Source organism: Maniola jurtina, chromosome 17 (assembly GCF_905333055.1).
Source record: "Maniola jurtina chromosome 17, ilManJurt1.1, whole genome shotgun sequence".
NCBI lineage: Eukaryota > Metazoa > Arthropoda > Insecta > Lepidoptera > Nymphalidae > Maniola > Maniola jurtina.
Window position 1 is genome coordinate 4,697,001 of NC_060045.1, and position 12,799 is coordinate 4,709,799.

A 12,799-nucleotide genomic window follows, 5' to 3' on the forward strand; every position below is an offset into this window, starting at 1 on the left:
AAAGATTACATTTAAAATCTAGCGTGCAAGTTGAGGTCCAATTCGCAAGTTTTTTTGTTCTTTCGAATGCTTCAATTTTATATTTATGCGTGCCTCTACATACCAAGAGCGGAATTTACATTACGAAATTAGTGGCACTAAATTAGTTTCACGACATTATCAATTGTACGTGTAAACGTCTTATTTCGTAATGCATGCATTATGAAATTAGACGTTTACACATGCAACTGATAGTAAAATTAATGTCGTGAAACTAATTTCGTGCCACTAATTTCGTAATGTAAATTTCACTTAGGTATAAGTCACTGCTCTAATGTAATTGTTATATCTACTTATGAGTTTACTGATTAATCTAACAATCTTAGGTTCAGTTGCATGACAGATGGTTAGAATTACAATACGATTATAGTTTTACTTTCGCCCTCAATAAAAGCAAAATGGGTTGCATTAGTCAGGTTTTGTTAATTTTGCACCAAAATTTTACCTTAAAAAGTGGTCAAAGTTTAACGGGTACCGTAACTTTTTTTTTAACCGCTTATCATGCACCTGGACCTTAGTTGGAATATTAATTCTGGTTCTACGTCAGAGGTTAGGATAAAATAAGTTGATTAAAAATTTCGAATAACTTTATTTACAGACCTTGCATTATAATACAATCAACAATTATTTAAATACAATTTGGAATTCACATTCATTTAACTAACGTAAAAACACCTATCGACAATTATCACTATATCGAATTCGTATCCAACTTTGTTCTACGCAATACTACTTTACGGCCTACGCGGACGAGGGACTATTGTTCGTGAAGGACAAAAATTTGTCACTATACTCTATCCGCTGAAAGAAGTCAGTATGGCGCTCTCTCTGTTACGTAATCCCATACAAATGATAGAGATAAAAATCTCAGTGGGTATTAACTATATTGAGTCTCCAACCAATTACAAACATGGTTTCAAAAACCATTCAAAATTCAATTCGAAAATGTTTTCAAAAACATTCGAAATTCAATTAGAAAACTTTTGTTTGTGATTGGTTGGTGACTCAAAATGGTTAGCGCATACTAAGATTTTGTCTCTATCAATTGGATAGGATTGCGTAACAGAGAGAGCGCTATACAACTTCTTTCCGCGGATAGAGTATAATACCTGCATCGCATAACGTACACAATGGACCAATAGTACGGCGAAACACCGTAGTAAAAGACAAGGGACTTTTGTCCTCAGCGGACAATAGTCCCTCGTCTGCGTCGGCCCTTAGGGTCCACCTGCACATCGGACGGTAGAGGCCGAGCACTATACAACACTTCCTGTAATATTCGAGAACTAAATGTTTGACTAGTAAGGACGCCACACATCGACTGGTCGTCTTTCTGACGTCATGAGAGACTTGCTTCTAGTTCTGACGCCCTGTTCGGACCATTCCGGTGACGCTGGTCTTTTCTTTGAACTTGATGCGGTTGAACCGGCTTCTTCTTCTCTGTCAGGACTTGGACTGGAATCTTCTTGTGGCACTGGAGGTCTGAGCCACCAATCGTAACCGCCGTATAACTGGGAGTACAGCCATGCGGGTGGTGTTGGCAGGAGAGGTGAATTCAGGAATAATTGCGCTGCTAAAGCGCTGTGGAAGAGACTTGATGGTGCTGGTAGGGGTTGTAGGGGTTTTCTAGTTCTTGTGACTGAGGTGAAAGCTCCCGGCCGGTCGTCAGGGGGTGGACTACTTGACGCGGTCACCGAGATGTCGTCGTCATCGTCGTGTGGGGAATTTGGTCGAGAGTTGGCTGGACTCGTCGTGCTGTGGGGATGCATGGTTGTCGGATTCTCTGAGGTTATATCTGCGAACAAAATATTGTGCTATGATTACCTCTTCTTTAGGAGCTTTGGCTTTAGTAGATAACAGGTAACGAAGACATAATATTTTTTTAATTTTCTTCGGAATAGATTAGAAATCACGTCATGCATTGCCAGACACTTATTATCGAGGCAACCCCCTGCCAGACACCCTTAAAGTTTAACTAGTTTAAAAAATTAGACTTTATATTTTCACGCACGATTTTAAACCTCTTTGTCTTTGTTACCTGTTATCTGCCAAAGCCACCATGATGCTAACTTCATATTCGCTGAACGTTCATCGCTGTGTTGGGGACAATACGCAGAGAAACTTTCTGCTTTTATAAAATAACGAATGAATGGCCCTCCCGGGCTCTTAGTCCGATACCAAGCGACAGAAAAACAGTTTTAGTAAATTTTTTTAGCATTTATTAAGAGGAGTAGATATCTAGTCGAGTTCTTTTGAACTTTATTTTGTTAGTTCTCGTCTTTTTTTTTCTTACCTGTTTCATGAGGCGGTGGTGGGACGTGGTGCTGCGTGTGCGCTGGTGGCAAGACGTGTGGTGTGAAGTGCGCATGCGTGGGTAACAGTGGTGGAGGGTAGTGCCTCGCGAGCGCACCCCACTCGCCGCCCGGGAGACCAGCCAGCTGATGTGCTATACCTGTAACAATGAAGAACGGTCTATCAGATATGTTTACTTAGTTTTGGTGTCTAATCACCAAAATTGGCACCCTAAAGTAAGGTATCCAGTTCTCGATAAGATTCCATCGAAACATTTTTTTAATATAAATAAAACGAGCAGGTGGGTCACCTGATGTTAAGTGATTTTCGCCGCCATTGACGACAGCACCAGAGGAACCACCAACGCGTGGGGCTATAAAGCCCCATCTTAAAATCGAGTGCGAGCACCACCGAAGGGATTTGGTGCCACAGTTTGCATTGTGCGTGGAAAAAAGAATTGGCACAACGGGCGGTCGAAAATCAATCGACAAAGATCTTTATCGCATTACACAATAATAATGATCATTGACAATCTTTTAGTATGTTCCGCCAAAATAAATAAATAATAGCCGTTTATAAATACGTATAATAATAAACTTCAATAGCTCATCGATCTAGGATGAAAATGAAACAGAAGTTAAATGGTTGACGGTTCGAACCCCTGAATAAAGACCTACCTACTGAGAAAACAATGAAGCAATAAGTCCTTACGCTCTACTAAAGTGAACTATTGAACGTACTCATCGTGGAATATTTAAATAATAAGTGAGCGCCTCCCTCCGAACCTGTCTCAATTCGCGCGTTATCTCCTTCGCAACACTCCTTAATTGTTACCTACTGACAATGATTTCGGTTTTCCAATGTTTGAATGATGTCTCTTACTCAAATCTTAAGCGCTTTAAATCGGGCTCAATTTCGAAGGTTTCATGATAAAATACAAGCTGTAAAAGTTAAAATTAAGTGCATTACTAGATGAGTGCACAACTTTATCCGCGTGGGTACCTACTTACTTATAGGTTTTAAAAATTCCGCGGGAAAAGGTACTTTGATTTTCTGGGATTATAAGCTATTTTCAATTGAAATTTCAGCCTAATCAGTTCAGTCACTGTAGCGTGAAGTAACAAACAGCCAAACTTACACATTTATAATATTAGTTAGCAACATATTGGTTATTGTTAGATTTGTTAGCTTTTAGTTTTAGATATAAGATTCAACTCACTCTATATATAGAGTAACTAACAATAAATATAGTATAACTAACAATAATGAAACAAAAAAGCTCATTTATTATTATTTTATCTATAGGTGAACCTAATAAATAAAAATAAATAAATATTATAACTAGCTAGGTATATCTGACACGCCCCAGCTTTTGCTGAATTTGCAACTTCTTAACTAAGGATTTATTTTAGACTAGCTGCTGCCTGCGAGTTTTTAATAGAACTAAATACTAACTATAAGTAGAATGGTGAGAACGCACTGACGTCGGAGTCATAGATACCTATGTACATCATTTTGCAATGATTAACGATTAGAACTTATTTTTTAGAACAGTCATGAAAAATTAACATAATGCGAAATTAAAATAAAACAGCCCGTATCATCATAAACACATTAATGAAATAGGAAATGTGTTTCGGCGTCATAATTTCCAGTTGACATTTTTAAGCGCATAAATTAACAAAGTTCGCCGGCGCGACCCCGTATATTCGGCTTAACCCTTTAGCACCCACCTTGGGTAATTCCCACCCCGCACAACCCAACCCTTTCAGCAATAGAATAAATTACAGGGCGTTTTATACCCGTTGATACCGTCGCTGCGAAAATGTAAAACACATTATTTTGAATCCGACCGCTTAGCGTTTATAGGTAGTTCATGGATGCAATTAGACAAAAGCCTCTTTTTGAGGATTAGTTTAATCATGCCCTGAAGCTTTTACGATAACTACGAGATATTGAATGTTTGTTGGACGGGGTTTGAAAAGCCTGTGAAAGCGTACGTCGTTAGCTTGATTGGTATTAAAGATTTAGGTTATGGATAGGCTGATTATTTCATCTACTCAGAGTGTAATCAAGTGACTGAATTCAAAGTGATCTGTGCTGATAGAGATTACTATTCCTCGCACAGTAGGATTATATACCTAGTAGGTTTCTTGCTTATCTTAGTCGGCAAGATAGAGTAGATGGAGTTCAATGTTTAGTTTCTATTTAGTAGAACTAAGGTCAAGAGATTTTCGGCACTTAGATTGGATATTTTACTGATCAATTTTATCAAATTTGTAGCTCTAGATTAAAAAAAATAGTAAAGTTAAACGTAGTATTAGAAGGCTTTTGATGGTTTGGTTGTTTAAAATAAACCGATTATTTCCGTGCTAGATAATAATAAAGATCCGTGAGTCAGTGTGCCTATCAGTTTATCATTCTAAGCGCTACATCAATGATAGTAAACTCTGTCTGGTACAGAGGTAGCTTGAAATTCTTAATAACCTAAATCCACGCGGACTATGTCGCGAGCAAGAGCTACTTAGTTTCCAGATAATGCGTATACCTTTAGAGCTTCGCATTTGGATTAAATATTATGTCGTTATCCTCATCATCAACCGATAGACATCTATTGCTGCCAATCGGTTTCTTATATCTAAAGATTTTCATACAACGCGAGCTTGTTCAACTTATATACAGGGGCTCCGAGCAACTCGTTTGATATCTCTTCTATTTCATCTAGGGGACTGCCAACACTGCACTTTCCGATTCGAAGTCGCCATTCCAGCACTTTTCGATGTTACATAACTCGCATTTTAGTGTTATCATCTTTAGCTACTGTAAATATTATAATTAAAATGTTGTAATGTACATTCTATATTTTTCTTGTATTTTTAACCCCCGACCCAAAAAGAGGGGTGTTATAAGTTTGACGTGTGTATCTGTGTATGTGTGTATCTGTCTGTGGCACCGTAGGGCCTAAACTAATGAACCGATTTTAATTTAGTTTTTTTTGTTTGAAAGGTGGCTTGATCGAGAGTGTTCTTAGCTATAATCCAAGAAAATCGGTTCAGCCGTTTGAAAGTTATCAGCTCTTTTCTAGTTACTGTAACCTTCACTTGTCGGGGGTGTTATAAATTTTTAATTTAGGTACACTTGTTATCTTGTAACTCTGGGTGTATTCATACAAAACACCCAGAAACACACCATAATATATAATGCGTCTATCCAACCCTAAAACTAAAAGGCATTGTTTCATTTCGTATTCGCTGTTCAAAGTTGCAGAAGAAAGGGTAGCGCCAGACCATTTGCATTCGTTAAAAATGCTGGAATTCTTTGCTCTGTGTTCACAGTGTGTAATCGGCGGCGTGTAGAGCGATTGAACATGCAAGAACTAAGCGTGTGTAGTTACATTTACAAAACTATTGTAAATTCAAGTGAACAACTTCTTTAAACTGGTAACGGAACATCACATTTGAAATATGATCATAGGTGTTCTTTTACACAAGGGTACGTAAACACGCGCGTTCGCGTCACACAGAAAGTGTACTAATTTGTCTTCACGTTTTAAAATACGAGTGGATGAGATTTGCTCATCTGGAGTTATATCGTTGGGTCAAGCATTATACCTAATATATATTTTTAACAGCAAATTAACCCTCCCGCTTTCAGTTTATGAATAAGCTGTAGGTAATAACAGCTCAAAGGATGTTTTCTGAACCCGTGTAAGTTACTCAGATAATGTTTTAATTAATTTTCAGTCTAACTTTCTAAAATGACTACTTTCTAAAACTAGTAATAAAATTGCATAAACACAGTTATATTACCTATACCTCCATTTTCCAGGCATAAAATTGTCATAAAATAATCCCAAAATAAACTTAAACGTCATAAAAGTTATTTTCGTATCTTTTTAGTTTTAGAATAAGTACACTTCCCTCCTTGTAAAATATCCCTTGTAAAAAAAAATTGTTTTACTCTTAATAATATCCACGAAAGAATTATTTGATCTCTTGTCTCCAAACAAAAAACCAAATAACGATTTATCACGGAAAGTAAAGTATCAAAACATCTCCAACGCACATTTTTTCGGACCGAGCGCCTCCCAAGACGTGCCAGTCCGCTACATTACTCCGTTCGAAGGGATTTTTTTCAGTTTGAAAAATAGCACCACGACGAGAGGGTTGAGCCCAAACATTTTAATGCCATTTGCTAGATTGCGTCTTGCATTTTTTCTGCTTTTCCTACTGTTAATCCGCGAAGACGATTCGGATTACGCGGATAAAAGTGTTATCGTCTTCAGTTTGATTCCGATGGGCCGGGATTAGGGTGGAATTTTTAACAGTCTTTCGGTGATTAGAGGAAGGTTTTAAGAAGGGTTTAAGCCATTGAAACACTTCAAAATAATTGTCTAACATCTCTTCAACTCTTGGAGTTTTTTTGAAGTTGGAGTATTAGAGTATTAGGCTGATGATTGGTGTTGAATTGTTGATGTACTAGGTGTTACATGCTGTTATAATTCCAATACCAGACTATACTTAATATAATAAATACGAAAGTGTGTCTGTCTATCCGTCTGTCTGTCTGCTACCTTTTCACAGCTCATTCGTTAAACCGATTTTAATGAAATCTGGTACAGACAATGCTTGCATCCCAAAGACAGACGTGGGTTTCTTATTATTCAGGAAAATTAAAGAGATCCTATGGGATTTTCCTATTCCCATAAGGCTTTATTCTATTCAGCCAGAAACATCTGGTTTCTTTTAGGATAGAAGCGTCTTATAGCGGCCAATACGTGACGGCAGCGCTAGACCTACTTACCCATAGAGCATTTTAACACCGACGACGTTTACGGTCAAAAATGTATCTACTCTGGAAAACCATTTGGTTTACCCTCTGGGTTTACCTATTCGATTGTTTCGCTCCAAATCACTATGTCAACTATACCTATTAAGTGACGTCGCGTCTGTCGCTATCATAAGAAACTAGAGCTTTATAACCCCTACAATTCACAAATTACTACACTGATAAAATTATGATTGGAAATGATATAATCATCATCATTTTGATAAGAAATATCAAAGTGAAATCTACCAAAACACCTGTTCTTAGATTCAAATAGGTATATGGGTATGAGCATTTGGTGGCGATGCAAACACCCGCTTAGCAGACTTAACTTATCCTACACTTCCAAAACTATACCCCAACTTATATTTTAGTTAAAGCGCAACCACGCCGGTAGCCTCTGACGCAAGGCAAGACGGATGCCCTCCGTACATCATAAGGTTAATAAGAGGGCTCGCGAACTAACGAGGTCGCTTTGTCAACGCGCCTTAACCCGCCGGCGCCATCTTGCGCGCCATGTTGGATTTCAATCTACTTAGCACTTAATGAATTTGCCTCTATTGATTTTGTTTAACCCCTTTTTGTTTATCTTAATTAACCTTTCAGTGTAAAGTCTTCGGGGATGGCTGAGATTGTTAAGGTCGCGATGTCGCATTTTTGAGTGTTCAGGTAAGATTTCGGGTATCTATTTAAAATTTCATTATCATCATTATGGTCAACCCCATCGCCGGTCCACTACGGAGCACAGGGCTCCTCTCAGAAGGAGAAGGGTTCAGGCTATTGTCTGCTACGCTGGCCAAGTGCGGATTGGCAGGCTTGACACGTCTTTGTTAACATTACGGAGAACTCATGCAGTTTTTCTTACGATATTTACCTTCACCATTAAAGCAAGTGATATTTAAATGCTTTAAACGTACATAGAATAGAAGAATAGATTTTTATTCAAATAAACTTTTACAAGTGCTTTTGAATCGTCAAATAATTTACCACTGGTAAATTACTTAATAACTTCGAAATACATAACTTCGAAAAGTTAGAGGTAGGTACGTGCCCGAGTTCGAACCCACAATCTCCCAAGTAGGAGTTAGTCGTTTTAACTACTGAGCTATCACAGGTCTTGGCGTGATCGTCTAGTCTAGTGGTTAGGATGCTACGGTGTGATTTGACTAAGTACATAATATTATATTGTTTCGTCTGCTTATTAATATTTGGCCCTCCTACTTGCACAAATGACGGTAAAGATCATGACTAACAATTTACACTTTACCCGTTTGTAATAAAATTCATCATCATCATCATCATCATCATCATCAGCCTGTAGACACCCACTGTTGGAAATAGGCCTTCCCTAAAGAGCGCCACCACACCCGGTCCTCGACCTTCCTCATCCAGCCTATTACGTCTCGCCAGTTTACTCATTAAGTAAGTAATGCAGCTTTAGCTAGACTACGTTCAGCATACAATGTGCATAATAGTACCTACCCACGAGTATATTCTAATACCTATGCTGATGGCATACCAGCCTACGTCCTACATCGGATATTATACGTTCGATACAATTCCAGCGCTTATATTTTTAACCAATACATCCTATATTATATATACCTAATGATGCACATGTACCTACGAGTGGGTATGAAAATCGTCGCATTTAGAGTTAAGCATCGCAGATGCTGTAGTCTGGCCATCGGACACTATTATAGTACGTTCGATAAAATTCCAGCGATTAAATATTAACCAGTACATCCTGTCTATAATGATACGCATACTACATGTCGCCGTGAAAATCGTCGCATTTAGAGTTAATCGAGCTCGCGTCATCATCATACGAATTCATTTCAAAGCGTTTAAAGGCACAGTAAAAGCGCGAATCACGCCATACAAAAGGCTGTATGAGGTGGGTGGGACATTTAAAATTTACAAATGCGTAATTATGCACCCGCATTGTCGCGCGGAAGGGTTATGCCCCTACTCTTTCTTCCCCCCCACCCCCCTCAATCCGGGGCTTCCGGGCCTAATGCTATATTTAATTTTCTCTAAGGCTCCCTCATTAATAATGCGGAGGCTGCGACTTTAAGTGGCGCTCACACGCGACGTGCGACGCGGATGTACAATATGTATGAACAAACAATTTCAGCTTTCACGTTCAAAAACAATTTTTAACCCCCGACCCAAAAAGAGGGGTGTTATAAGTTTGACGTGTGTATCTGTGTATCTGTCTGTGGCATCGTAGCTCCTAAACTAATGAACCGATTTTAATTTAGTTTTTTTTTTGTTTGAAAGGTGGCTTGATCGAGAGTTTTCTTAGCTATAATCCAAAAAAATCGGTTCAGCCGTTTGAAAGTTATCAGCTCTTTTCTAGTTACTGTAACCTTCACTTGTCGGGGGTGTTATAAACTTTTAATTTACACTTGTGAATCAAACTTAACGTAGCCATTGTACCCATCGTCACCGACTTTATTTGAAGCGCTACAATTATGTTTTAGTTTTCGCATTATTCATTTATTTCTTTTAAATTCAAGACACCTATTTTCTATTTGTTGATTTAAGTAGCACATCTAGCATTTCTGAACTCTGCCAAGAAGTTACCATGCGGTCGTCAAACTTTAGTGTGGATAATTTATCATTATTTTCGAAATGTTATTGAAAGAGGGGCAGTTGAAGTTTCTTAGCCATCTTCCGACATTGGCATTTTACACATAGTGGTTATATTATATCTGTATCTATCTTTAGATGTCGATCAATTATCATCCCGGCCGTCTAGAGTGCAATACACAGAGTTCTTTCTGCTCTTAGCGTTTTGTAATCATTTCAGTTCAATAGCTTGAACCCCTATAAGTACATATAAAATTATTTGAATTATTATTGAACTGTCATGGTCTACTTCTTTTGTGTATATAGATTTATGACCGAAATTCAGAATCAATCTATCTGTTATCAGTTATCAGTTAAAAATACCTACCTAGGTAGGTACGTAGAGTTAACGGAGAACGCAGAACTCTGAACTCTCGTAAGTAGTCTTTTGGGATTGACACCAGCTAAGATAACTCTCTCATGATCGTCGTAAAATTATTATCGAGTATCTTGACATAGTTAGAAAGTGAACGGGGTATAATTGAATTTTGAACCCTCTGACACCCCTTTATCAAGGTGTGTGTCTACCTATATCATAATGTCGTACGACAAACCTGCAGAAACTACTATAGAAACCCCTGACAAAGAGAAGAGCTTATGATCTCGTTTCTTCTATCATTAATTTGTCTTCTCTAAATAGTCTCTCTTTCTATAAAACAAAGCCGCAAGCCGTGTTTGTTTTTATACTTATTCGCTTCCTTCTAAACTTCTATGTGGATTTTATGCGGTTTTCATCATCATTTTGGATTTCCATTAGAAAGGTTTATAAAACTAGTTCACGTTCAATACAAACGAAGTTGCGAGCAACTGCTAGTACTTACCTAATATTATAAAAAAATCAACATCCTGACTTTTCTATTTAAATAAATAAATAAGATATTATTTCAGACCCACATATGTTTCTACAAATAGGTCCATATACAAAGTTAGTGTGTTATTAACAATAATTCCTCATAGTTGTTAGTAATGTTAGTGCAAAGTAAGTAAAGACTTAAAAAAGATGGATTTCAAAAGTAAGCAAAGATTACGACCAAGCTAAAGATGCTTATACATAGTTAAATGAATCGTTTTCGCGTCATAATTTAACTTCTTAGACCATAGTCAGATTCACAAAAAAATACAAGTAATAAAAATGTAGCTGTAATAAGTTTGATGACTTTTCAGAGGTTTATTAGTAATTTCCTTTAAAATATGTGTGTCTATCACGTACAATAATATAATCGAGTGTCTTGGGCCTTGGCATAGTGTAGCGCGAGGTGTGTAATTGAGTTACGGGGCCTTTGACGCCCGCCCTAACGAGGTTTGTGCCACTTGCGTTGCTCCTGCCGGATTCCCCGATACAATGGAGGCGACTAACCAGCACGATAACTATAGATGCTATGTGATTATTCGTGTACTGTACCTTTAGTTTGTTGACTTAGGAGTCAGTGTAGGACTTAGGAGGAAGTTGAATACCACATGAAACTGAAAAATACTGCGCTTCGTGAAGTGTACCCACAACCCATACTTACATAAATATTCTTTCAATAAACCATAAAAAGAATATCTTGTAACAACAGTTGAATGGGTAGCGTACATAGAATGTAGACTTAGATACATTTTTAAGGGTAGATTTTGACAACAAAACTTGATGCAAAGACGAGTTATAGGCAAGTGAGAGAAAAGCTAAATCAAAAGACTTATTAAAAATGGAAATCTAATCTAAACTTAATAGAAGATATTCATTTGGTTATTAAATAAAATTGTTACATAGTAATGTAAAGAAAAAGTCCTAGTTTTCCACAAGATTCGTCTTGAATTTTAGAGATGTAATAAACACGTGATCTCACAAATTGGTGAGGGTGATGCTAAGCAACGAAGGAGCTTGAGGGTCGAATCCTTGTATTGTTAAACTTTGAAGCTCTGAAGGTGAACTTTTACAATCATCAAGTCTATTATGGAGTACATTCAAAGTAGAATATTTTATTTATTAGTTTAAATCTATTTTTTTTTTCTTTTATTTGATCTGGTGTCAAAAATTACCAAATAAAATTAAAATAGGCACTTTTGATTTATTTATAGATTATTGTTTGACTGCCATCAGGAGCGCGCAACGAAGATGCCTATTCGTTCTTGACATGACCCATATTAAAATTGAAGGGGATAACTTATGCCGGAAGGGCATTTTTAGGAAATTAACTCAAAAGCAGTACTAAATAGGTACATATAGAACCTCGTATAATATCCTCTTGTATTGAGCTCCACGTCTCTCTTAAATGGTCTAGAACCTTGATTCACCTACACAACAGTCTCATAATTCATATCCCAACAAATATTATAAATGTGAAAGTGTGTGTCTGTTTGTCTGAACGGCTCATCCGTTTAACTAATTTGGACGACGTTCCGTATAGAGATAGCTTGCATCCCGGGAAAGACAAGTTGTTTTTGGTCCTGAAAAATCAATGAGTCCCCGCGGGATTTTTGAAAATCTAAATCCAAGTTGCGGGCATTATCTACTGTGATATAATAAAATATGGGCTTCTGAAGGTAAATAATAAGCGGCGTGTTTCTTACAGGTGTCAAAAGAGGGTTAGGGAAATAGATAATTAATTGTTGCGCGAAACTTTTGGGCCAAATGAAATCCCCTCGAAGGCGCCGGGCGTCGCGTCGGGCTCCGGGCGTCGGGCACGTCGGCGACGGCTGACAGCGGTCCGGTGACAATTTAATATCCTCGAGATCAACTGCATAGCGGGGGACGGAGATGTTATTAACTGCTCACTGCTCACCTTGACTCGCAATACCTACTTTCAGATCTTTGTATAGAAATATAAACATTTTTATCAACCTATCTCGAGCAAGCGTCTTCAAAACTGTTTTTGTCTGCCGGAAATCTATCCATGTATCCTATAAATCTAAATCTACGTTTTAAATATACAATAGGTACGTAACTAGCGGTCAAAATCAATAATAGAATTCAATCCGTCTCAACTACGACCAAAATTAATGAATAAAATATATTCATCTTCTA

At 37.6% G+C, this 12,799-nt stretch overlaps 1 protein-coding gene across 2 annotated transcripts in view; it reads right to left on the reverse strand.

Annotated features, from left to right (window-relative positions):
* Window positions 1–1,014: 1,014 nt before the first annotated feature.
* LOC123873662 (runt-related transcription factor 1-like) overlaps window positions 1,015–12,799 on the reverse strand; it is a 28,625-nt gene continuing 16,840 nt past the window's right edge. For both annotated transcript variants that reach the window (XM_045918630.1, XM_045918629.1), the window contains 2 exons: window positions 2,333–2,491; window positions 1,015–1,834 (listed from right to left, as the gene is read on the reverse strand). In XM_045918630.1, the coding sequence (XP_045774586.1) occupies window positions 1,338–1,834; window positions 2,333–2,491 (656 nt within the window). In that variant the 3' untranslated portion in view covers window positions 1,015–1,337. The remainder of the gene's footprint in view (window positions 1,835–2,332; window positions 2,492–12,799) is intronic.